Consider the following 24,678-nt stretch of genomic DNA (forward strand, 5'->3'; position numbering starts at 1 on the left):
TTTCAGTTTATTTCTATAAAGATTTCCAGTGGAAGAGTCACATGGTGGAGAAATCTATGATGACACAGAGAAGGTGAGTGTGTTGGAGGAACAAGCCACTCCCCGCTCTTTATGGGGGTTGAATTTTCCCTAGTGGACACATCCATAAGGAAGTGGAACATTGAGTGCATTTAGGAACTCTCAGTATTCCTGATTACCTGCCCTGTTACAAGTATGAAGGAAGTGCATTTGAGGTACGTTACCATTGGATTGGAGTCTGCAATCAGGTCACGTAGGGAATCCAGGAATCCCTGATCCTCCACCATTTGGGCATTGATGTCATGCAGCTTCGCCACGCAGACGGCTGCCGTCTTCCGCACATAAGGGTCTTCATCCTTCAGACACTTCCGGAGCGGCTCACACAAATACTCTGTGATCTTATCCACACGGATGCAACCCATAGTACGGACTGCCAAAGCACGGATCAGCGGATTTGGATCTTCACAGTCCTGAGGGGGAAGCAACAGCAACAAATGAGTTTGTAAAGCAAGCCACTGATGTTTTTCACCATAGCTGCTGAAAGCTGGGATCAGGATGTTCTGATTTTACCTAGCCTAGACAATGGGTCCTCCCACTAGAGGAAGGCAATTTTCTGGTCAAGGACAAAAGGCTGGGAAAGCTTACTGGTTCTGAAAACTTTATTTACTGGTTCGCAGTGGTTTCTAGCCCTGGCAGCTTGCAGATAACTAAGTCATATTCTCAATGCTATTTGTTTTTCCTCACCCAAAACTTCAGCTGACATGCCTTGATCACCCAATCTCAAGAACAGTAAGCTAGAGAGGAATGCTTTTGCCATGTGAAAGCCGGGAATTCTTAGAACACAGTGGTTTCTAACCTTGGTGGTTTGATGTAGTGACTGCTAAAATTGTGAGAGAATTCAAGTGGATGGAAGATGGCAATTAACATAATGGGACTTTCTTCCAGGCCAATTTCTCATAGACCTCCAGAAATGGAAAGAAATGTCCTACATAGTGTCTCCATAAAATTGGGGTTCACAATGCATCAGACCTTAGCTATCATAGATCCCTCAACCTAGCAGTGCTTTTATGTGGGGGAGGGTGGGTGCAGAACTGGACACAATAGATCTCAAACCTCAAGACTAATGTAATTTTAACCCGATTTTAGAAATTCGGCCTGTTTCTGCTAATTGCTAACAGATCAGACACGATTCATTGACATTGTTAACAAAGTACTTCAAAATTCAGTAGACAAAAGACCTGAGCAGGATAGCCCCCAACAAGCATGAGGCACGCTTACCTTGTACTATTTAATCTCTTATGATGGAAAAAACACCTGAAAGGGATTGATTTTCAGATGTATACAGGGAAGTGATTCTCTGACAGATGTGTTTAACTCCTGGAAGTCAGGAACTGTAACTCAAATGGTGACTTAGCCTGAACTGTTCCAAACTACACTACCGCCCTTCAAAATTCACCCCCCGTAACACATTAGAGGGGAAATTTTAAAGCAGACAAAGAAGGAGGTCAGAAAGTGCTAGATCACTCACTAATAAGATATAATGGATAACTACATTCAGTCTGCTCATGTAGGGAGCTGCACCTTCACAGCTGACCTTGGAAAGCAGATGTCCCTTCTGAACTCGGTCCCGCCTTCCCTCTTCCCCCCAGCAGCATACTCATTCCCTCCTGCCACATCAAAAGCTTAGAAACATGCTCTGACTTATTTACTGGTACTCTTTGGATGTTGGCAGTTCAATTCAATTCTATTTAAAGCATTAAACCACAGTATACCTAGGAAATAAGTTATTTTAGTCAAGTGTGTTAGAAGATGTAGGTATAAATGACATGGTAAAAGCATGTGAAATAATGAACAGTACAAAAAAGGTGGATCAGGCTCTGCTATTCAAGCTGTCTGATCACACAAGAAAACAAGGGAACAATCAATGGAATTGAAAGGTAGGTAATTTAAAACTGATAAAAGGAAATACTGTTCTAAATAATGCACAGTTAACCTGGGGAACTCATTGCCACGAGGTATTGAGGCAAAGATGTTAGCGGGATTCAAAAAGAGGACTAGAAATTTCAAGGGATAACCAGAAAGTCCAGAGTTCTTGTTCATGTTTTAGCCTTTATTATAACTCTGGAAGGAACATAAACCCCCCTCTGACGGTGGTCAGTAAAACTTTCTCTGGGTGGTTCTCTCAGAACCACCTACTGCCAGGCTTATGCACCTTCCTCTGAAGCACCAGACACTTGCCACTGTCGGATATGGGTTACTGGACGGAGGGACCTCGGGTCTGAGACAGCATAGGAATTCTCAATTTCCTGCACCCCCACACAGGAGTCCCACACAAGCCCAAAGACTTTGGAGTACAAGTATATAGATTACCTGCAGCCTAGAAGAAGCACATGCCAAACAAAGCACATTGACATGAACTATATGAGGCAGTTTTCTGATGAGCCCTGGGCCAAGTTACCTTCACAAAGCTGTTGACAGCCATAATGGCCATATCTGGCTGACTCTTGGCATAGTTCATTAGATACAGGTACACCAGCTTCTTCAGCTCCAGGTTGTCGGTCTGCATGCAGTTCACCACATCTGGAAAGAGTGAGCTGGATAAAAGGAGAGTGGAGGGAGGGGAAAGCGAAGAAGTCAGATGAACTGGCACACGAAGGGTAAATGACCCGTTTGACTGCATGACAGTGGAATCAACTGAGGCTAGGGAAAGTCTGGAGTTCTGCTGTAGCTCCTCTATTATATATTCAAATCAGAGGGCACTTTCCTCCCCAAACAGTTTGGAGACTATTTTCTAATAGTTTAATCATTTAATCTCCTCCTGAGTTTTAATATAAACCAGTGCCTAGACAGGTAAAGCAACACACTCTTGTAGAAGATGTATCTGATTATGAAGTTGACTGAACAATGTTAACATCACGTCTAGTTCTGGGGTTCACTTGAAACAACAGAGAACAGAGCAACACTTCACATAATGCTTAGTAGAGGACAGGAGACCTGACTTAGACTGAAACTGTAAACCAAATTTCAGCCCAGTATAATCTAAAACAATTAAGAGATTAAACCACAGCTCATATAAATACCAAGTAGCAATCTGTAAACAGCATTTCAGAGGAAGGTTATACTGGATTACTGCATCTCTCAGAGCTATGCAGATCTCAAAGCTAATGGGTGATGGGCCTTGGGCTACCTGAAATGTGCTGTCTCTTCAGTTCATCATCTCCTCTGTCCTGCAGTGAAGTCATAATGTTAATTTTCAACCTTACATTCATTTCCCTGCCAACAGACCACGAACCCAGGATTATGACGACTTTACTGCAGGATCCAGGAGAATCTGGAAGCCCTGACTGAAGCAAGTTGCTGCCAAGACAGCACAAGAATACTTATAGCCATTTGCCTTTAGTATAAACATTCCTCTTTAGGAGTTTGATGACATGTCGAAGGCCTAGTTTATGACTGTTAGTTCAAATCAAAACTTTGTCTGATAACGACTGGCATACAATCATCTGAAAACAATACCTCTGAGTTACCTTTTTAAACTATAAACAAAAGCCCCATCTAGGCTAACAAGTGGATTAAAAAAATGTCAGCTCAGATAGGACACCTAACGTAGCTAAGCCACGAACAGGTTTTGTTTAACAAGCCTTTGGCTAAACCAGAACTGGAGAATACTTTTTAATTCTGTGCATTAATTTATTGCCCATGTAAGCGAAGAGCTAGAACTGGTTTGAGCCAAGCAAAGTGCTAGCAAGCTTCTTCTTGACCACCACCTTCCAGCAATCAAATAAAGCACTTGATCCTGGCCTATAATTCCTCTACTCTTCCAACCCTGGAGTTCCCCAAAGAAGAGACTGCCTATTCATTCCCAGTTTAGGATAGTATTATGATGGACAAATATCCACAGAAATTAAGAGGAGACCAGCAGGATAGAGTATTGGACTGGGACTCAGACGACCAGGGTTCTATTCCTGGCTCTACCACTGGCTTGCTGAGTAACCTTGGGCAAGTCACTTCCCCCCCGCCACTCTGTGCCTCAGTTTCCCCATCTGCAAAGTGGGCATGATCCTGCCGTCCTTCATAAAGTGCTTTGAGACCTACTGGTGAAGAGTGCTATATAAGAGTTAAATGCATTTCACTTATAACTGGGTCAGAATTAGTAACAAGGTTACTAGATGTTCAGAATCCATCAAACCTCCCAAATGATTGTGTGAATTCATATGCTGTCACAGTGTCTCAAGACAGAAAGGCTCCCACACAGGAGATGATGAAATTAGAGACCATATGGGAGAGGGAACAAGCCTTTACCTGACATCCTTCCCCACAGTCATGGCAGCAATAACCTTCTTCACCGCTTCTTTCCTCTTCTCTTTCTTCTCATTGTTGAGTTCAGCCTTCAGTTCAAAGATCTCTCCTGCAAGGAGACAGAGCAGTCTGAATTTCAGTGGATCTAGGTTTAGAGTTACCTAGAAAATGACTTGTGCTCCCATCAATGCTGAAATGCTGCTTCCGTCATCTTTGGGCTGGTGGATGATTCATGAGGTTATAGGAGGCCCTAGAAGAACTGCAGCACAAGCTGCACCGGGGAAAATAGAAAACCACCAAATGGGAGGCCCAAATTTGATAGCCTGGGGCAGAAGAGACCAGCAACAAGTCAGCATGATCAGCCTCTGGAGCAGAAGGGGGAGCTTGGGGAGGAAGTGACCCAACATTGCTCAGCTCCATTCACCAGTTAAACAGCAGTGCTGACGAGTTCTTAAGCTTAGTAACAGTGATCTTAAGAATGTCTGGGGGTTGTTGTTTAGCCACGAGAAATAAGATGATCTTCAGTGCTCTAGCAATGGTATGGAGGACACAGCCCCAAAGGAAACTGCTAATAAAAGCCACAATGTACGGTAGAATCTCACCACTTTCTGGGACACTAAACCACATCACTAAATTAGCCACTGAGAAAGAGCACAAAGAAACTATTATATTACTACGATCAAAAAGATCGCAGGTGCAGAGGGGGGAGACGCTGGACTAGAACATGTAAGAAATTGTGGCTCAGTTTAGCTAAGAATTCTGCCCAGACTTTCCTAGCTTCGCTCTTGTCACTGTTTGCTTCCTGCAAACGCAAGTGAGGGAACAGTGGGATGACACAGATCACTGTGCAATACAGGCATGGCAGGACCAGCAGCATCAAAAATAGGGAAGGACGATTTTAGTCAAACAAAAAACAGGTGAGGTAAAAAGATAGAACAAGCAAAGACACTCAAGGAAGACTCATGCCTTGATTTGGAAACCACCTATAAAATAACTGAAGAGACCTTTCCTGAGATTAATTCTTCCAGCTATACCCTTGTGCAAAATCAGTTGAGGCTGGATCTCTGCAGCCATAAAGTAAACCCCATGAGGAGTCAGAAGCACAGAATAATGTATATACACCAAACCAGACCCTTAACTCTGCTCAGACAGCAGCTGTAGGACACGGCTGGTTTGGAAAGGAAGCAAACCCTTCCCTCACTGGCAGCTGATTTCCCCAGGAGTACAGAGAAGGAATCACCATCAACAGAAACCACAAGCCACCTAACAAGGAGAGACAGCATAGCAGGAGTCAACGGTAATGTCAGGGGTGAGCTTTCGTGGAGGATCAAAGCACCCCTTGCAATGCTACACTCTAGCCCAAACCTTTGCTCCACACAGATCAATGCAGACAAACTACTGTAGGATTCTCCTTTAGATAAGTCCACGATTGCAATAAATAAGGGCTAAATGGCATGAGAGGTGCCTGTTCCCCAGATATTTTTCGACACACAAATACCTGGCAGAGCCAAAAACGTTTTTTGGGGGGGTGGAGGGTGGCCTTTAGAGTAGGAACAAGGACATGGATTTTCAATCTGAAAGCACGATAGCGAACAGCTATGAGAACAAAGCCACATTTTCTGTCCCTGCAGATTTTCTGGTTTCGCTTGATCACTGCTCAAACAGGAAAAGGAGGGGTCAAGCCAGGAGTCTACATGTGACAACAGTCCCTTTGGGACGGAAAGCTGTGCTGTTGATTCCACCATGCCAGACTGCAGGTGGAGGAAATGAAGGCAATTATCTAAACCACAAACAAAATATGGCAAGGGATTCGAAAACTATAAAGAACACATTGAGGAAACTGATTCATTAGCATCAGGCACCATTGCTGAGCATGTTTAAAAGCCAGTAATGCGATATGGGCCAGGGAAACCTGCTTGACATTTCATACCAACTCATTTAAAAGAAGACTGCAATCAACATCCTTAAAGATGGTTTATTCCAAATGGCATTTTTAGGACAGCCTACCTTTTTTCCAGACATGCCTGCCTGCTAAAGCAGCCTAGCATGCTGAGAGGTACATAAATCCTACTTTTCTCCCTAAACATTAGCTCAGTTCCTGAAGCCTAGCAAGTGCTGTTAGATTCATGAATACAGTGGATGTCAAGAGGTTTGATCAGGCAAGACCAGGAAGTCAGAAAGGAATGAACTGCAAAGATGATAGTCAAGCTATATGCCCTCCTACTTCCTCCGACGATGGTCCATTATGTTAGCAAGCCAGTTTCCATAGAAAACAGCAGCAGAATTGGCTTGTAGAAAGATGCATTAAAGGTGCGGAGTTGTTATAAATGACTTCTATAATGCTGTAAATTCACTTTGTGTTTTACAGAGTAAGGTATGTTCCCTGCCCTAGTGCCAATGATTCAAGTAGGCCATTGGAAAGGCGCAGAAGTTACTGTTCTGAAGAACAATATTGTGGCTGCTTCCATTGCCAGCCATCTGAGAAAGACATCCAGCTCATAACTCTTATTGAGAGCAAGCCCAAGAGTCTGACTGAGCCAGTATGCAGCACCAGCATTTTCCTTGTGTCTGCATCAGTTTCTGTGGAATGTAAGCTTCTGGTTTTTTAAAAAAGGTTATGGCAATCTTATAACCATCCCAGTGAGATCCACTTTCCTGCTATCTGGCTGCACCTGCAGTTAGGGCTGTCATTTCTCTCTAAGGACTCATTTACACAGGGACACTCAGGACAGTTGCTCCAAATTAACTTCTAAAGTGGATTAGTTAAACCATATTAAATCCCTGTGTGGACGCACACATTCAGAATTAAAGTGCCCTTAATTCAGTTTAGATGAATTTACCGTGAATTAAGCTAAAACCAAATTAAGACCACTTTAATTCTGAGTAAGAACATCCACGCAGGGATTTACTGCAGTTTAACTACACCACTTTAAATTCACACCTTTCTTTAATCTGAATTCAATTTCCTGAGTGTCCCCGTGCAGACAAGCTCTTAAAAAGACGTAAATTCATTTTGTTTCAATAGGGTGCTCGCTCTGAAGCATAACGACAACACAAACGGCAATGCGGACCATTCAGCAGAAACATTCAGACATTCTGGCACCGTGGAAGGAGCTAGAGACAAAAATCAACGTTCTACCCCAACCACCCAGACTCTGATCTGCAGCCACAACAAAACGCAGGATCAGTTCAGCAGCACTAAGGTCAATAGAAAAGGCAGAGTTTGGAGGCCTTGGAGTTAATGGTCCCTATTTACTGCTAGTCCTTTAGGCTAGAGTTTACGAGTAAGACAAATGACTCCACAGTGGTGGAGTAAGGTGAAGTGTGCATCATGGCTACTTTATGCCCATGATCCACGATATTTCAGAAACACTACCTCTTTTCAACAAGGTGTTATGGATGATCACTAGGGCTAAGTGACAACCATGGTTACAATACAGTCAAGGGAGAATCATGTGGAGCACAGGGGTGAGGAATTTGGTTGGGGTAGGGATGAATTGGATATCTGGCTCCTCTGGTACATTTCCCCATGGATTTTGAGAAGGCAGCAAGAGAGGACCCACAACTTTTTAGAAAAGAGCCTGTTGTGAACTCATAACAAGCCTTCCAAATGGCTAAAAATGTGCACGTATAAACGCCCAGACCCTTCAAGCCTATTCTTCCCCACCACCCAACCCAAGCATACATCTAGTTGTCTGACTGGACAACTGTCCATGGTCCTGAACCCTTCAATCCAGCCCTAAACCTCCAAACAAGTCACTGTACGTTTCAAATCTCCAAGTTTTGCTTCCCTGATGCTCCGGAAAATCAGGGAGTCAGGAAAGGTAACTTGGGTCACTGAGTTTGCGCACTGCAAGACTATTCAGCACTTCAGTCCTGCCTTTTCATGCTACCAGAGGAAAAGGTGGAAGGAGGGGCTCAGTGACTGTTTCATGGCCTACTTTTGAAGAACTTCTCCCTGGATGATTGAAAGGAGAAATGGGGACAAAGCTAACAGGAGAGCACAAATTCTTCCAAGTGGAGTTCAAAAAAGGCACTTTAAAACGATAGCCACCCAGCATCTCCAGGAACCTGCAATATTTTGTAAGAGTTTAAAGCTAACCTTTTTTATTGGTTGTGAAATACTTCGAGTCCGTCATGGTTCCGATTCTTTAGCACACCTGCAAGAACAATGAACATCTGAATAGAAGTTGCAGTTGCTGTCAACCCACTATGCAAACCCCACACGCAGAGAAACAAGGCTTAGCAAGAATGCCATAAGGGAATAAGCAAGGGTTCTGTACATACAACCTTTGTGCCGCACCAACTAGTGAGGTAACTCAGCAAATACTTCTTTTTTTAATCAAGGAAGTTTCAACTGAAGTTTGCTGGCAAAACATAGCAGTTTGTTTCTGATAGGGCAGGAAAGGGGTCCAACAATCTCCCACCCTGTTCTTTCAATCCTCCCTGGTGGGGATGCTTTTAATTATACTGAGGGGGAAGACCTTTATGTGTTCTCCAGATATTTCATTCACCTCCTCCCCTCAAAAGTGAGGTATATTTAAGAAGTATTCATTTATGGAAGCCGATTCATGTTTCAGAACCATCCATTTCAGACAATGGAGGGATATAAGTAAGGAAAGGGTAGTCTCCCCCTACTGGTGCATTTTGGGGTTGCATCAGAGAAGGAACTGCAAAACAGACCGTTCCTCACATGCACCAAAAAAACGTTTTTCCTCATTCTTCGTAACACACAGCATCGCTTTTTTAAAAAGTGTTTTACAAGAAACTTATGGAAGCTTGAAGCTGAAATCTTTTCCATCTCACTGCCACGCCATCTGCACATTGGCCTGCTACTGTAGGGCTGCACTGCAAACGCTGGTTTGGTATTATAGGTACGTTGGTCATGAGGACCGGGTTCCATGGGCACACGTTGGTCTGTTACTATAGGACTGCAGTCACAATGGCTTCCCAACTACTTGCACTTTGTTTCACAAAACCTACTGGATTACTAACAACATGTACAAATTATAGGGATATCACAAACATATCAGGAAGAATGTAGAATCCATTTTACATTTTTTAAAAAATGTGATTGGTGGCGGCCATGGAGGAAAGAGACTTTCCCACAAGCTTTTAAACAGTACCTGGGGAAAAGACAAGCACAGGAGAAGGAAGCCTTATTTCTTTTGATTATGAAATTAGTATCACAGCCAAAAACCTGAAATACAACTTGCCCCTATAATTATCCAATCAATTCCTTTCCTAATTTTTCTCCCTCTCCTTTCCTGTTTTTGTCCGATCTCCTTTCTTGTCTTACGTGCATTTCTGTCGTCTCCATTTCTCGTGCTCTCCCTCTCTCCACTCATTACTGCTTCTCTCTCTCCAGCCCCTATTTCAGTCTTACGCTTCCATTTTTCCTGAAATAGGGACACCTCTGTTCTTCCTAACGACTCTCCCTCGGCTGAAAAGCTAGATGTGGATCCCCTTGTAACAGACTGAGCCTGCCCCCTCCTCCTGTCAGCCTGAAGTGTTGGATACAAAACAAGCCAGACATCTTTCCCGCAGAGGCTGATTGTGCTGCCTCAAGAGCTCCCAGGCCCAAGGGAACAAATTTGGTTTTGAACTCTTTCTGTCCCAAAAGAATAGCAGACCAACACCACTTCCTGTTTGTGCTGCTCATCCCCCACCACCCTAAACACAACCTTTTGGAGCTCCTGGTCCTATCATACCTCCTTCCCTCATATTTTGTTTATATTCCCTCCTTTGCCTCCAGATGATGCTCATGCTGCTGCTTCTCTTGCTTCAGCAGTAAAGTTACTATGAGTAGTAGCAGCAGAGGTAATGAGATAATCCTGATCACTTTCAGTTTGCTCCATGGGGGAGACTCTAGGCACAGCTGTAGTCCCGTCCAGCTGCCAAGGAGTGGAAAATGGCAAATGTTATTCTCTATATGGCGTCATCCTCATCAGCTCTTGCCTGTGGTGCTCCTGCAGGTGTACCTACCCTCAGCCCAGCAGCTGCAGCAGGGTGACCTTGATCAGGATTGTTCACTCTGGTTCTGCTCCTGCTTCACCACTGGGCTAGCTTTGTGTTTGGGAGCAGCAACACAAGAGGTAATTTTGAAAACAGAGACAGAAGGATACTCAAAACAAAAAGGGGGAGATATAGTATCACTTTGAATTTACACTCCTGAAGCTCACCAGTCTTGGCAGCAATCCCCATAGCTTTCCAAGAGAGGAAGTTGCTACAAGTCTCATTTCATAATTAAAAAGGCAGCCTACTTGCAGCTGCAATGTTATTGCTGACGCACTGCTTAGGATTTTAGCCTAGTTTGAAAGAGGACTTAAATGTCTTGCATTTACTAAAGTAATGGGCACAATACCAGTTTTTTGAGAATTAATGTAGTTCTCGCTATGCTTTAGTTTTCTTACACACAGGATCTACCACCCTCGCCAGACCCTGCACTGATTTAGTCTGGTATTCTAATAATGGCCAATACCTGGTTATTTAAGGAAAGGCCAGACACCCAATAACACACATTTTAATAGTGCAATGCTACACAGAGGAGGAAAATTCCTTGCTAAACTTCACAGGTAACCTTTATGCCCTGAGGCTTGAGATTTCATTACCCTTATTATTTTAGCTTGCTCAGCTACAAATGTCATTAGCAGTCATAAAATTACTCATCTTTTATTTAAATCTAGTCACAGTACGTCTTAATGACCTCCTGATTTGGCAGATACAAATAACATTTAAGACGATTATTTTATTAAGTACCACAGCTACAATATTCCAAATACAATATAAGGCTGCCTTTCCCCAGGGTGCAGAATATTTTGCTTCATTCTATGTTTGAGCTAGGTTCACACATGCTGTCAAAGGCAATTTCCCAGTGGTACTCAGTATAATCTGGTTTACTAAGCAAACACATTACAGGGCACAGCTAGTCTCACGTGAAACCAAGAAACAAAGAGAGACATGAGAGCTGTGATTCACAAATGACAATGGTTTCAAATAACTGTCAAGGAAATGCCAGCTTCTTCTGCACAATTCAAAACAGCAGGAAAGCTGAAACATTTTAAAAGATGGAAAACAGATATTTTTATTAGCAAGAACTGAAGGATGTTTAAAGATGACCGAGGTTATAAAGTAATTATAATTCATCATCCTGGAGCCCAGTGTCTTACCAGCACCTGCTAAACTCAGAACAGGTAAATGAGGAATGGTTTTGAGGTTTGCAACAAAAGGCCTACATTCACTCCCAGATAAGAACAAGAACATGACAAGAAAATACCCAGTGGGCTCTAGTCTCATCTAGCAGCCCTGCTGGCTCACCAGCACGTTGTTCCTTTAAGTGTTTGAAATTCAAATTTAGATTGAACTAGATGCGTCTAATTCAGTGACTAGAGCAGGAATAAAGAAATCACTACATCCAGAGACATAAACAGTCTCACACAATAGCCTCAAAGAAAGATGGGTCTTGTAAATGACAAACACTAACCCCGACCACCCAAAACTCTGTAACAGCAACCTACAGGCCCCATCTAGTTTTGTGCCGGGCCCTGGGTAATCTCAGTGGTGAGGACACTAGCCTTATTAAAAAATAATCGGGAAAAGTCTCAGGCGGAGACAATCTGAGCGGGTGATTAACCTGGGAACTCTGGAAGGGGAACAGTCCCAGCTGGGGCACGGAAGCTAGACCCGCTCTGGAGCGACGGGTGGGTCCCCAGCCTCTCTAGGGAACAGCCCCAGTTTCACCAGTTGACGCGCTGGGCCAGCCCAAGGATATAGCACAGCTCCTGGGCGGCGAGGGACGGTCTGAGCGGGGCGGGGGGGGGGGGCGCGCCTTACACGGGGCGGGGGGGGGGGCGCGCGCCTTACACGGGGCGGGGGGGGGCGCGCGCCTTACACGGGGCGGGGGGGGGCGCGCCTTACACGGGGCGGGGGGGGGGCCCGTGCTCCACCAGTATCGAGGAGCCTGGGCCTGGCTCCGCCAACGTTTGGGCTTAAGGCGCTTCGGGGGGATGCGGGGCCCAGGGCGGCCAGCGCGGGGCCCGGTCCGTCCTGGGCACCGCCACGAATCACACACACCCGGGGGGGGGGGCGGTGCCCCGGCGAAGGGGGGGGCGAGGGGCCGCAGCCTCCAATCTCTCCGCCCGGCCCTGGCGAGGCGAGAGCGGCGCTGGGAACAAAGGGCGGCGGGGCCCGCCGGGGGCAGCTCCCGCCCCGGCGCCCTGCCCCCGCCCCCGGGGCGCCTCTTCCCCTCTGGAGCCCCCCGCCCCCGGAGCCCCCCGCCCTGGGCCCGGCCCCCCAAGCCGGGCCTGCTCCATGGGCCGGGCGGGCGGGGCCGGCCCCCACTCACCGGGGCGTCGGGCACAGGGCGGGGCACGGACACGGACACACACCGCTGCGGCGGAGGCGGCTGGGGACGGGAACCGGAAGCGAGGCGGCTCGGAAGACTCAAAGCGATAGAGTTCCCCCCTCCCCTCGCCTAGAGTGTCCGCGCCGCCGCGGCCATAGAGACCCGGCTGGGGGGCAGAGCGTCGCCTCTTGCTCCCGCTTCCGGGGGCTGCTCTCAAGTGGGGCCCGGGATGCTCCCCCCGCCCCCCGGGAGGGGCGCTGGCCAGCCTGGGCCCGGCGCTGGGGTAAGGGTGGGGCCGGGCCGGGCCGGTGAGACCCGACCCCGCCCCGCCCCGCCCCGCCCCCCAGGAGCCTGGCCCCCCAGATCCCCCCGCCCGCGGCGGGGTCGCTGTATGGCGGCCCGCGGGCCCGGCGGCTCCGCCCCCGCCCCATCTCGGCCGGCCCCTTGGCGTGACCCGCGGCCCCGCCCCACCGGCCTGCGGGCGCCGCTTCGCCCCCCTGCTGAGGCAGCCCAGCTCGCCCACCCCCGCGCGTGGGGCACAGAGGCCAGCGTCGCAGCCGCTGCTCGGCCTGCAGCCCTTTCCCGCGGGCTGGGCGGGACTTTCAGCATTAACCCCCCCACCTCCTGTCTCCTTTGTCCCAGGTACCGTGGGGAAAGGTCGGGATCCTTCTGCGGGGGGGAAGCCATGGCCGAGCATGGGGCTCATCTCACCGCTGCTTCAGCCAGCGATGACAGGCCTTCCGTCTTCGAAGTGGTGGCCCAGGACAGCTTGATGTCAGCCCTGAGGCCTGCACTTCAGCATGTGGCCAAGGTAAAGATGCCGCCCCTCCCCCAGACTTTAGAGGGGAGCTGGTCTCCACAGAGCAGGGGAAACGTGCATGTATAAAAATATGACACCCAGTGAGTTTGGTGTTAGGTTACAGCCAAGTTAAAAGGGGGGGTGTGTTTCCTAGGGGGGAATGGTACCTTCTAAAGCAAGGGTTCTCAAACTGGGGGTTGGGACCCCTCGGGGGGTCACGAGGTTATTCTATGGGGGGGTCGTGAGCTGTCAGCCTCCACCCCAAACCCCACTTTGCATCCAGCATTTATAATGGCGTTAACTATATTTTAAAAAGTGTTTTTAATTTAATAAGGGGGGGGTCGCACTCAGAGGCTTGCTGTGTGAAAGGGGTCACCCGTACAAAAGTTTGAGAACCCCTGTTCTAAAGTCTCCGCCTGGGGGCTTCTGCATATAGCATTGAAGTCTCGATGACTGCGCTACTGGATTGCGTTTGCAAAGCTTTAGGGCAGCAGTGTTATGTTAAGGAAGGGCATGTGTCAGTACTTTCACTGGAAACAGCTAGTGGCAGGGGTTTACTACTCCATCATAAACATGTGCTATGGATTGAACCTTGGAAGATCATTTTCTGTGTGTCATGATTCTGAAAATAAGTGACAGTGTTCAAGCTGAATCATAATTCGAATTTGTGTCAAGCATGTGCTTGGTGTCAGTTAGCCTATCCATGAGAAGAAGTACAGGCTAATGATTAAAGCAGAATCAGGACTTCTGTAGCCTATTCCTGGCTCTGACACTGACTCTCCATAGACCCTAGGCAAGTCACTTAATTTCTCTGTGCCTTGGTTTTTCTACCTGTAAAATGGGGGATAATCCATACTTACCTCGCACAGAGGTTGGGAGAGCTAATTCATTAGCGTTGGGAAAGCACTTTGGTGATCGTTGAATGGAAGGTGCTATAAAAGGGCCAAGTGCTGTCTTAGGCTACAGAACTCTTGTGCCTGTCATTGACTCAGTATAGCACACAGCTTGCAACCTCTCTCCACTGCTGATGCTATAATGGCACAGGAGCTGAGAATTCTGGACTCGCAAAAAGAAAGTCAAAGGGCTCCTCTGTGTGGAAAGTCGCCCTGTGGTGGGTACATGACATTTCCTTTGTGCTGTTGAAGAATGGGATAAATTGCATATAATTAGTGCACTGATTAGCACTCTCCATCTTCAGATCACTGTACAAACATTAATTAATCCTCTCAGTAAGCCTGTGAGGGAGGAAAATGTTCTCTCCAGCTAGGGACACTCAAGCAGTGAGGTGAAGTGGCTTGTCCAAAAAAACGGATGAAGTCAAAAGTAGAACTAGGACTGACTGGCGCTCATGAGGTCTTGGCTCCAAGTCCTGTGCTTAGACCAACTTTTTCTCTAGCACACGAAGGGATGAGTGCCTAGATCTAAGTCTTTCTGCCTGGACTGTTGCTGACAATGCTACTTTAGTTCCAGACATGGGGTACTAAGGCATTTATATTGAAGAAATGTTCATGGAGGGAAAACACAAATATATACAGTGCATTTGAGTCTTTGATTCAGTGAGGATACATATGCAGACAGTTAATGTTTTAGGGGATGCACTTTCATTATTGGGGAATGAGGGTGATCACTACCATGTCCCCTGTGAAATGCCCTTTACTCGCCTTTCACCCCTGGAATTCGCATCTGGCTTAAGTCACACATAGATACAGTATTGCCAGTCATATGCTGGTAGCAAACTGAAGGATTTAATTTTCCACAAAAAGAACGAGGAGTACTTGTAAAAAGAACAGGAGTACTTGTGGCACCTGAGAGACTAACAAATCTATTTGAGCAGAAGAGACTAACAGATTTATTTGGGCATAAGCTTTCATGGGCTAAAACCCACTTCAAAATTTATAAATTTTCCACAGGGCCAAAGTTCTATTAGCCAGTGTCTTATTCTGATCACTGCTCAAGTCTGTGTTTCTGAACCGTTTCTTATACTGGATACATAGGTCATAATTGTTTTAACTGATTGAGTGGGTCTTTGACACCACCTCCTTCCCTGTTCCATGGATCTTATTTTAGGTGCTTGCTGAATCCAATCCCGGCCGCTATGGCTTCCTCTGGCGTTGGTTTGATGAGATCTACACCCTCCTGGATCTGTTGCTCCAGCAGCATTTTCTGTCCCAGTTTAGTGCCTCTTTTTCAGAAAACTTCTATGGCCTAAAGAGGATAGCGGTGGGAGACAGCAAGGGGCTGCATCAGCTGGCCAGTGCTGGGTTGCCAAAGAAGGAACACTGGAAGTCTGTCCTCTTGTTGGTTCTCATTCCTTATCTGAAAACAAAGTTGGAGAAACTGGTCTCCAGTCTGAGGGAAGAGGACGAATATGCCATCCATCCTCCATCATCATCCTGGAAGCGCTTTTACAGGGCCTTTTTAGCAGCCTATCCCTTTGTAAACATGGCCTGGGAGGGCTGGTTTCTCAGCCAGCAGCTGTGCTATATCCTTGGTAAGGCTCAGCATCATTCCCCGCTGCTGGCCCTGGCTGGTGTACGCCTGGTTAGACTGACAGCAGAGGACATCCAGGTGTTGGAGCAGAAACTAGCAGCAGCTACTGCAAGCCAGCAGCCAGCTCACAGGTGAGTTAGAAAGGAGCCAGACAAATAGAGCTTAGAATTATTGCAGTGTTATGTGGGAATTTGGGGCTGTCTTTCTATTCCCCAGATGGTGCTTTAGCATAAAACTGTCTCAGTGTTAAGAGGTACCAAAAGGGGGTTAAACAGGGCTCCTATTATTGTCACATATGTTTCCTTCATTTTTAAAAGCTCAATGTGACCTCCTTTGAAGGGGGGAGCAGAGTCTGGTAGCCTGCCTGTCAGAGTTAATTTCAGAGGTCCCTGGTTCCAAAACTGCCTTAATTTGCAGAAGTTCAGTCTCTGTGACCTGTTCAATCCTTGGGTAGTCTTCTGAAACTGCCACTGAACGAGTGAGTGGGACGGACCAGTTGTCCACTAGTGGACTGGGACTAGCAATTCTGTTCCTACAGAAATCCTGACCAGAAGGCAATGAGTTCTGGACACTCCAAACCTGAGCCTGCTTTGAAACTAAAGCATGGGTTAATTCCTTTGTACCCCAATCCTTCTCAACCCCAGTCCTTCCACCTAAGAACTTCAATGGGCCTGGACCTATTTTCCAAGTTTTAAATTTCTGTGCCCCATGCACCAAATTACACCTCCCTAAAATACCTGTGTTGTTCATTTCCTCAGTTGATTCTAAATAATGTAAACACCACACATTTGTTACAAGGTATCCTTTAAAAAGCAGTAGCTGACTAGCCCTGAAGTCTCCCTCTGGTACGCAGTCGTGTATTGCCTCTGCACTATTAGTTTACACAGGTGACTAGGCGGGGTGCTAATTATCGGTCTGTACCTTATCTCCCTGCTGCAGCATTAAGGAGCAAGTGCAATCAGCGGTGAAAAAAGCATTGGGATGTGTTGCCTTATCCCTGTCCACCAGCCTCTCCGTGGGCGTGTTCTTCCTGCAGTTTCTGGACTGGTGGTACTCATCTGAGAACCAGGAGACCATCAAATCATTGACTGCATTGCCTACTCCTCCGCCACCAGTGCACCTGGACCATGGCACAGGCTCACCTCTCGTACCAAAACTGAAGACCGTCTGCCCGTTGTGCCGCAAAATCCGAGCCAACGACACAGTCCTCTCCACATCCGGCTTTGTGTTTTGTTATCGCTGCGTCTACACTTACGTAAAGAGTCACCAAAGGTGCCCCATCACTGGCTATGCTACAGAGCTGCAGCACCTTGTTAAGCTGTACTCCCCTGAAAGCTGAAGGGAGTGCACTGCACTGACACTTACAAAACAGATACATGATGGGTGCGGGCCTGTATACTCTAGGTTCTTGTCTACCTGGAACACAACTTTTCTGCCAGCCAGACTGTATATACAGCACATTACTAGGGCAGCAAAAGGTACAGTGACCGTTCATGAGCAGAATAATCAGACTCTAAGGCACATTTGGACACTAAGTTCAGCAGCAGCACTAGAGTTTTCGTTGCCTTAAATGCTGCTCTATCCAATTCCAAGATGCAAGGGCTAGGTTGACAGCCTCTCAACCAGAAAGCTCTGGTACTGACCACTGTCAAAGGCAGATATGGGCCTCAAAAAACCACTGATCAGCTTCAGCCTGGCCCTTCCTACGTTCCTAAGAGTCATCACGTTCTCCCTAGCTCTGCTTCTAGACTACTTCATCTTAGAATTCACAAGAGAGCATGAACAGAGCTGTGCCCCCCAATTCATATCAGTTTGCCATAAATTTAGGCTTCTCCCCCCCATCATTCCCCTTGGACAACTCAGGCTGAAGTTAGCAAGCCAGGCAGCACAAGCACGAACCAGGGAACGGATGCCCTCTGTCTGAATTGGGTTTGAGCATATGTGACTGAAGCCAGATAAAAACGAACTGTGCCAATTCAGACTTGCTTTGTTGAATGTATCCTCAAATCTGGTAGCGACTACTGGCATAGCAAAGCCGCTTCTCTCTTCCTTCCTATCAGGACACTGGGAATTAGGACCTAACTAGACTCATTCCACTTCTGTTATCTAATGGTTTAAACCACTGGTAAACTGCTTATCTGAAAGTTTATATTTGCATGAATGAATCAGACTGCAGCTGCTTTCATCCTAACATGGACAGCTGGTGGAGACCCAATGGATCAAAGTAAAATCACACATTGTGAAAATTGTAATCCGAAAGCAGTGCCCTCATATTGAAGAGGAGCCAAGACTCAGGCTGCAGTTTGCCACTTTTAATTAGGACTGGTGTAGAGTAGCTTCCTTTAGCACCTTACGTCCATTTGGTCAAACTGAAATGTCTCCTTTGATCTCTAAGCAGGCAGACTATAGAAGTTGGCTAGTGGTGATTTTAAAGTGATTCCTGCTTCCACAGCACTCTGGTTGATCTAGTTTAGCACAGATAATTTTAGACAGTTTGAAGGAGTGGCTTTTCATGAAGTGTGAACCTTGTTTTCTACAGAGGGCAGCAGTAGACTATCCTAGCTGGTATGGTATTACAGTACATTATAGAAACAGCAGTTTAGCCTTCTAACAACTTGCTGCAAAGAACTTGTATAATCTTTTCACATTAAGAGCCAAGTTCTTCTTTTTTAATCCTTTGAGGCACAAGAAGGGTCCTTAACTCCTGTACACTGTTAAAATGAAAGCTGTCATTTTAGATACCAGACAAGTGCTAATGGCTACCTCTACCTTTGGAGGCATATTAACAGGAAGTCAGGTTCATTTTGCTGCCTCCTGCTGGGATCTATATAGACACTTCACCAGCTTAAGTGAGCTCATGTAAACACACCTTATTGAAAAAAGTCACATTCAGTGAAAGATTATCCAATATTGAGTAGATTTTACAAGGCATTTAATATGAATTAATTCCAAATCTGAGCTATATCTATTACATCTTGCTTCAGCAAATATTTCCCAACAGTTGTTACATTTTTTTCTGAAAAATTGATAACCAAGATGCTCCAGGAGAGCAATACAACATGGCCAGCCCCAGAAGGCTTGATTACACAGACCTACAAACGTAGTCCAACTGACTCAGTACAACTGCTCATGTAAATAAAGGCTACCAGACTGGGGCTAGAGTGTTTATTAAAAAGGTAGTTTTAGGATTTTTTTTTCCTAGGGTCTTTTGGTGTCCAATAGTGCTGCTCTCTCTCAGCTAGCAGAAGTGAAGAAAACAGTTTCAGTCTCCTTATTGCAGCCTATAACTGATCACTGACTTTTCCATTGAATTACGCTTAGTCTTATTGACTTTGAGCCTTTTAAATTAATTTTAAATCAATGATTCATTAGTGTCATGACCTAAGATTTATGTAATTTTAAAGTTAGTACAGTAACTCATTTAGTCATCCCAGTGAAAGTTGTTTCATTGCTGATCGATTAGGGAACATACCCGTTTAAAGTTGTGCAATGCTCCCTTATAATGTTATTCAGCAGCCACCTGCTTTGTTCACTGCTTGCAGAAAGAGCAGCCTATTGGAGCTAGCTGGTGGGGTCTTGGAACCAGGGTGGACTGGCAGGCCCCCCGCTCCCCACAGTTCCCTGTGCTGCAGTCGCCCAGCAGGCTATCAATAGCCAGGCAGTTCAGCTGTCCCTCTCGGGAGCCTCCTGCTTGCTGTGCAGAAGGGGGAGAGGGGTGCTAATGTCAGTGTTTCCCCTACTCCTGCCCCCTCCCCCCCGTCCTGTACCCCTTCTCCATAGAGCAGGGGGCCATGACAGGGCTCAGGAAAGAGGGAGCTTGCTGGCAGCAGCTGCTGTCTCAACTTGCTGATCTACTTAAAAAGGCAGCGTACTTAGCGTGGGGTCAGCGTAAAGGGGCAATGCGTGTCTGTCTCTCTTACACACATGGTGTGTGTCTGTCTCTCTGCCATGCCGTCTCCCTCCATTCTTCCGGCTGCCTTGTAGAGCGTGAGGCTACATTGACAACAATGTTTTAACCCTTGAGGGCTAAGCCAAGTGCTAGTTTAATATCCCACCCTCTTACTTCACCACCTCAACCAAGCTTCACAATCATCATTGCTGTGTACAGTATTAAATTGTTTGTTTAAAACGTACACTGTGTCTATATATCTTTTGTCTGGTGAAAATAATTTCCCTGGAACCTAACCCCCCACAATTTACATTAATTCTTATTGAGAAATTAGATTTGCTTAACATCATTTTGCTTAAAGTAGCATTTTTGAGGAACATAACTCCTCGCTTAACATTGTAGTTACTGTACATGACACTGGAACTTCAGTCTGTATTTGCACTTCAATTATTGTTTTAAGTAGAAAAATTAATAAATCTTTTTCTACCCCAGCACCTCTTTCTAATGAAGCAGGCTTTACTTAACTGGTCACATCCTTTAAGCATTCAGTATTGCTCTAAAATCCCCACCCAAGTCTGACAAAGATACTGCGTTGGATTTGATGCTCCAATTAGTTCATTGTGCTCCATGTGAACAGACATCTGAACACGAAACTGTTACTCAAACCTGGAAGAAAATGAAAGCTGAATTAGAACACAGTTTAAAAAGGCCTCATTAATAGCTATTGCATAATTTACTCAATTACAATTTAACCAAGTTTGCATATTTTGTAAAAAGGTAAATAAAATGGAACACCCAAGATTCAATAGGCCACCCTCATTATAAGGAAAAGAGAATTTAGGAATGTAACCTGCTTTCACTATATCCTCAGAAATAAGTCAAGATGCAGTGGTCCTAACACAACTGATTACTCAAAAAATGAGTTAGTGCAAAGCTTTATATAAGAAGCGAACACTGGATTTCTCTCATTTTCCCTCACTAATAGCTCCTACCAGGATGGCTGCTTAGATACATAATTCAATCGGTTTAAAAGGATGTATAAAAATATTTAGTGTCCAAAGAATGAATAATTAATTCTAGATGAATGTAACCAGAATCAGCTCAGAGAGAAGATTACATTATCACACCCTGGTCAGAACCAAGACAAAATCTTGGCAATACCAGGTCAAACTATACTTCACTCATCATTGCTTTAGGCACATCTCACTCTTCCAACACAGAACCTACTTTCTGTGGCAAAAAGCACCACTAACTGATTCTAATTCTGGAACTGAAATGCTATTTTTAGACCAGAGATACTGAGACCTTAGTGGTTCAGGAGCCAAATTGACAATCAACATTACCCAAAAGAGCCACAGTAGTAAGAGTTCATTATTTTTCATTTACTGTTTTTAAATATTTTATATACTTTCGTAGCAAAATGACTGACCAAGTGTTATTTTATCAACTACAACTGGTTAACAACATAGTAAAGGCATCCTGATTGGTTAATAATTAAGTCACACAATGTATTAATACCATGTGTTGCAAAGAGCTGCAGGAGACACATTAAAGAGCCACTTGTGGCTCGTGAACCTCAATCTGAGTATCACTGCTTTAGACAGTGTTCTCTTTCCTGCCTTTATCTTCCCTCCCCAAAATGAAGCAGCACAGAGTCAACGGAAGAATCTTTGGGAGGTTTGCAATCCATGTGAGGCCTGGTCCACACTTAAATCTTATACTGGAATAGCTAGGTCAGTCAGGGGTGTGGAAAAAACCACAACCCCGATATCAACATAGCTAGCTAGCAAGAACCCCAACTCTGACAACCGAAAAGTGCTTCAGTTGGCTTAACTAATGGCATTGGTGAGGTGGTGCAGAAAAAGCCCTCTTGGTGTATGCCGGGGCGAGGCTGGCACAGCTCTACTGGCATTGATTGGCTCTGTAGTGCCGACGTAGCCCTGCTCTGCACCGAAAACGTGCGTTGACTTACCTGTGCTGCTGGGCGCTGTGAAAAATGCACATCCCCGAGAGAGGCCGTTAAGCGGACCTAACCCTGCTGCAGACACCGCTAGGTCAAGGGAACAATTCTTCCACCAGGCTAGCTACCGCCTCTGCGGGAGGTGGATCAGTAACAGCATGGCTGTAGCCGGCGGCCACGCTAAAGTCGCTGTAGTGCAGCAGTGGCCACAGGCCGAGTGAGCAGCAAGGAGATGGCGCGACCTTGTGTCCCACGCAGCCCCCCAAGCACAGACACCGCCAGGGAGGCCGGGGGGCCGGGCGGGGGCTGCCCCGCCTGGACACGGTAGCGGCCGCCGAGCAGAGCAGGAAATGGACCTCGGAGCCCATTAAAACCAGCCACTTCACTGAGTCCCCACGACTCTGCCCAGGCGAGGCCCCCCAGCCCCGGCTCTGCCCAGGCGAGGCCCCCCAGCCCACTCCCCACGGCCCGGCCCAGCCCAGCCCGGCCCCGGCCCCCCAGCCCGCTGCCCCCGGCTCTGCCCAGGCGAGGCCCCCCAGCCCCGGCTCTGCCCAGGCGAGGCCCCCCAGCCCGCTCCCCACGGCCCAGCCCGGCCCCGGCCCCCCAGCCCGCTGCCCCCGGCTCAGTCCAGCCAGCCCAGCTCTGCCAGCCCGGCCCCGGCCCCAGCCCCCGCTGCCCCGCCCCCCAGCCCGCTGCCCCCGGCCCCCCAGCCCGCTGCCCCCGGCCCGGCCCGGCCCAGCCCAGCCCACTGCCCCCGGCTCTCCCCGCCCGGCTCACCAGGCTCCGTGCCGCGCTCCGCCATGCTGGTCTTTACGACCCCACTGACCCTTCCTGGCAGCCAATCACAGCGCCCCGTCTGGGTCACGGGTCAGCTGACCCAGGCGGCGGGCGGGGCTCTGGAACGTCGTTGCTGCGCTGAGCGGGGGCGGGGCGGGCTCCGGGAGGAGCTCGGGGCCCGAAGCAGGAAGGGGCGGGGTCTGAGCAGGAAGGGGCGGGGTCGAGGCGGCGGGAGGTTGAGCTCGGTCCAGCGGCGGGCGGGAGGTCAGGCCTGGCCCCCCCCCGGACACGGCGTGTGCCCGCCGCGGCCCTTGCGTCAGTCTCGGGTTTGTGTCGCCGAGAGCAGCGACTGTGTCTTGGTCGGGGGGGGGGGGGCGATTTATAGACACAGAGGACGCGCAACAGTGGGTGTCACCGCGCACCCTGTAAGGGGATCCCGCTCTCCTGCTGGAATTGGCCTGTCTCAAGCGATCGCTCTGGTTACAGGGTGTGTGGCGACACCCACTGTTTCGTGTCCTCTGTGTATGTAAATCTCCCCACGGCAGCGTCCCAGGAAGTGGGCTGTAGCTCCCGGAAGCTCATGCGCCAATAAATGGGTTAGTCTCCGAGGTGCCACAAGTCCCCCTTTTCTTTTTGCGAAGACAGACTGACACGGCTGCTCCTCTGAAACCAGACCGGAATAGTCATTCTATTCAGCACAGTTCTTTTCTCAGCCGTTTAAAGAAATCATAATCTAACACGTACCTAGCTAGATTACTTACTAAAAGTTCTAAGACTCCATTCCTGGTCTATCCCCGGCAGAAACCAGCATACAGACAGACCCACAGACCCTTTGTTTCTCTCCCTCCTCCCAGCTTTTGAAAGTATCTTGTCTCCTCATTGGTCATTTTGGTCAGGTGCCAGTGAGGTTACTTTAGCTTCTTAACCCTTTACAGGTGAGAGGATTTTTTTCTCTGGCCAGGAGGGATTTTAAAGGGGTTTACCCTTCCCTTTATATTTATGACATGAGGTATCACCCCTAGAGCCCCAGGCAGGTGCAGGATAAAGTTGCGGGGCCTTTCCCTAGTAGGATGTTTCCAAACATTAAATGATCTATTCCAAGCTTGGTGAACTGCAAAAAGTAAATAGCCTAAATGATAGAAAGTAATCTAGATTTTTTTCTACAATTGTTTCCATTGTTATATTCAAGAGTAAGCATATGCTTTAAAATGTTAAGCCTGATCAGTGTCCCTTAAGTGACATGACACAAGATGTCAGAACATGTTAGTATTAGAGCTGAATGGGTCTCATATTTATTTAATTTTCTTTCTGTATATAGGAATTAGATACAGTGCTCCCGTCAGCTAATTTCTAAATTATTGTCTGGAAAAAAAAAAAGTTTTCAGGTGCCTAAGTAGCCCATGTAATCACAGTTAAAGTTGCCCCCATCCCCCATCCCAAAATCTGAAATGGTGCCCCTGCATGAACTTCTTAAATTCTTTTTTGAATCCCATTATAGTTTTGAACTTCACAACATCCCCTGGCAATGAGTTCCACAGTTCTCATCTGCTCGTTTGGCAGATTCTCACACAACCACCTCCGTGTCTTTTCCCGTGCAGCCGCCTTGGCATGTTACAAGCTTCCTGAGCTCATCTGTAAGGGTCCCTACTCTATCCACATTCAAGTCCCTCCTAAAGACCCACCTCAGCCATGCTGTCTAGAGTGACTTTTGTTGATTTTTAAATAAAAAGGGTGTAAGTTGCCTATTGTTATTTCCCTTCCTCAGAGCTCTGTTCCTAGGTTGGGAACACCTCCTATCAGGGACTGTCCTTGTTAAGTGTTTGGAAAGTGCCTAATACATAGTGGGCACCACTGCAAATAAATTATGAAGAAGAAGAAGAAATCGTCCTCGGGTCTGGTTCACTGCTTGTCTCAGAACGGGTTAGGCATGGAACATGGGGCTGTACTCTGAAAAGTGACTACCTCAAGGTATCAGTCACTCCACTCAGCAGGTCAGGGCAGTATTCAGAGTCAGGGCTGCTCACTTGAGTGTTTAACTTCTAATGGGAACTGGGTGCCCAGATCTTTCTGGGAGCTTTGAAAATCCCACCCTTCACCTTCAA

At 47.0% G+C, this 24,678-nt stretch overlaps 2 protein-coding genes, 1 long non-coding RNA gene and 1 other non-coding gene across 9 annotated transcripts in view; 1 reads left to right on the forward strand and 3 right to left on the reverse strand.

The window, feature by feature from the left end:
* Nucleotides 1-13,444, reverse strand: part of AP2B1 (adaptor related protein complex 2 subunit beta 1) — a 100,273-nt gene extending 86,829 nt beyond the window's left edge. For 3 of the 6 annotated variants that reach the window (XM_048823567.2, XM_048823566.2, XM_048823563.2), the window contains exons 1-5: nucleotides 12,662-12,792; nucleotides 8,420-8,477; nucleotides 4,321-4,426; nucleotides 2,477-2,612; nucleotides 243-488 (exon numbers count right to left, since the gene is read on the reverse strand). In XM_048823567.2, the coding sequence (XP_048679524.1) occupies nucleotides 243-488; nucleotides 2,477-2,612; nucleotides 4,321-4,426; nucleotides 8,420-8,456 (525 nt within the window). In that variant the 5' untranslated portion in view covers nucleotides 8,457-8,477; nucleotides 12,662-12,792. Of the gene's footprint in view, nucleotides 1-242; nucleotides 489-2,476; nucleotides 2,613-4,320; nucleotides 4,427-8,419; nucleotides 8,478-10,302; nucleotides 10,384-12,661; nucleotides 12,793-13,307 lie in introns of those variants that run through there. The other 3 variants (XM_048823565.2, XM_075120797.1, XM_048823568.2) reach the window with 3 other exon arrangements.
* Nucleotides 13,347-20,083, forward strand: PEX12 (peroxisomal biogenesis factor 12). Its single transcript, XM_048823569.2, has 3 exons — nucleotides 13,347-13,472; nucleotides 15,528-16,081; nucleotides 16,890-20,083. Exons 1-3 carry the CDS (start codon nucleotides 13,347-13,349, stop codon nucleotides 17,287-17,289), a joined length of 1,080 nt encoding a protein of 359 aa, XP_048679526.2. The 3' UTR covers nucleotides 17,290-20,083.
* On the reverse strand, nucleotides 18,866-22,743 carry LOC142069505 (uncharacterized). The gene is made up of 2 exons (XR_012665346.1): nucleotides 22,577-22,743; nucleotides 18,866-20,505 (listed from the first exon to the last, which is right to left on the reverse strand). It is a non-coding gene; the product is annotated as an uncharacterized LOC142069505 (long non-coding RNA).
* On the reverse strand, nucleotides 20,937-21,032 carry LOC125624168 (Z30 small nucleolar RNA). The gene has a single exon (XR_007353226.1). It is a non-coding gene; the product is annotated as a Z30 small nucleolar RNA (small nucleolar RNA).
* Nucleotides 22,744-24,678: the final 1,935 nt, after the last annotated feature.

The sequence above is a fragment of the Caretta caretta genome, chromosome 17 (assembly GCF_965140235.1).
Source record: "Caretta caretta isolate rCarCar2 chromosome 17, rCarCar1.hap1, whole genome shotgun sequence".
Taxonomy (NCBI): Eukaryota; Metazoa; Chordata; order Testudines; family Cheloniidae; genus Caretta; species Caretta caretta.

Excerpts from the sequence above, each read along its gene's own strand:
- PEX12 (XM_048823569.2), top strand. The coding sequence starts at position 13,347 with ATGGCCGAGCATGGGGCTCATCTCACCGCTGCTTCAGCCAGCGATGAC. Across the intron at positions 13,473-15,527 it reads CACTTCAGCATGTGGCCAAG|GTGCTTGCTGAATCCAATCC; the intron begins GTAAAGATGCCG and ends ATCTTATTTTAG. Across the intron at positions 16,082-16,889 it reads AGCCAGCAGCCAGCTCACAG|CATTAAGGAGCAAGTGCAAT; the intron begins GTGAGTTAGAAA and ends TCCCTGCTGCAG.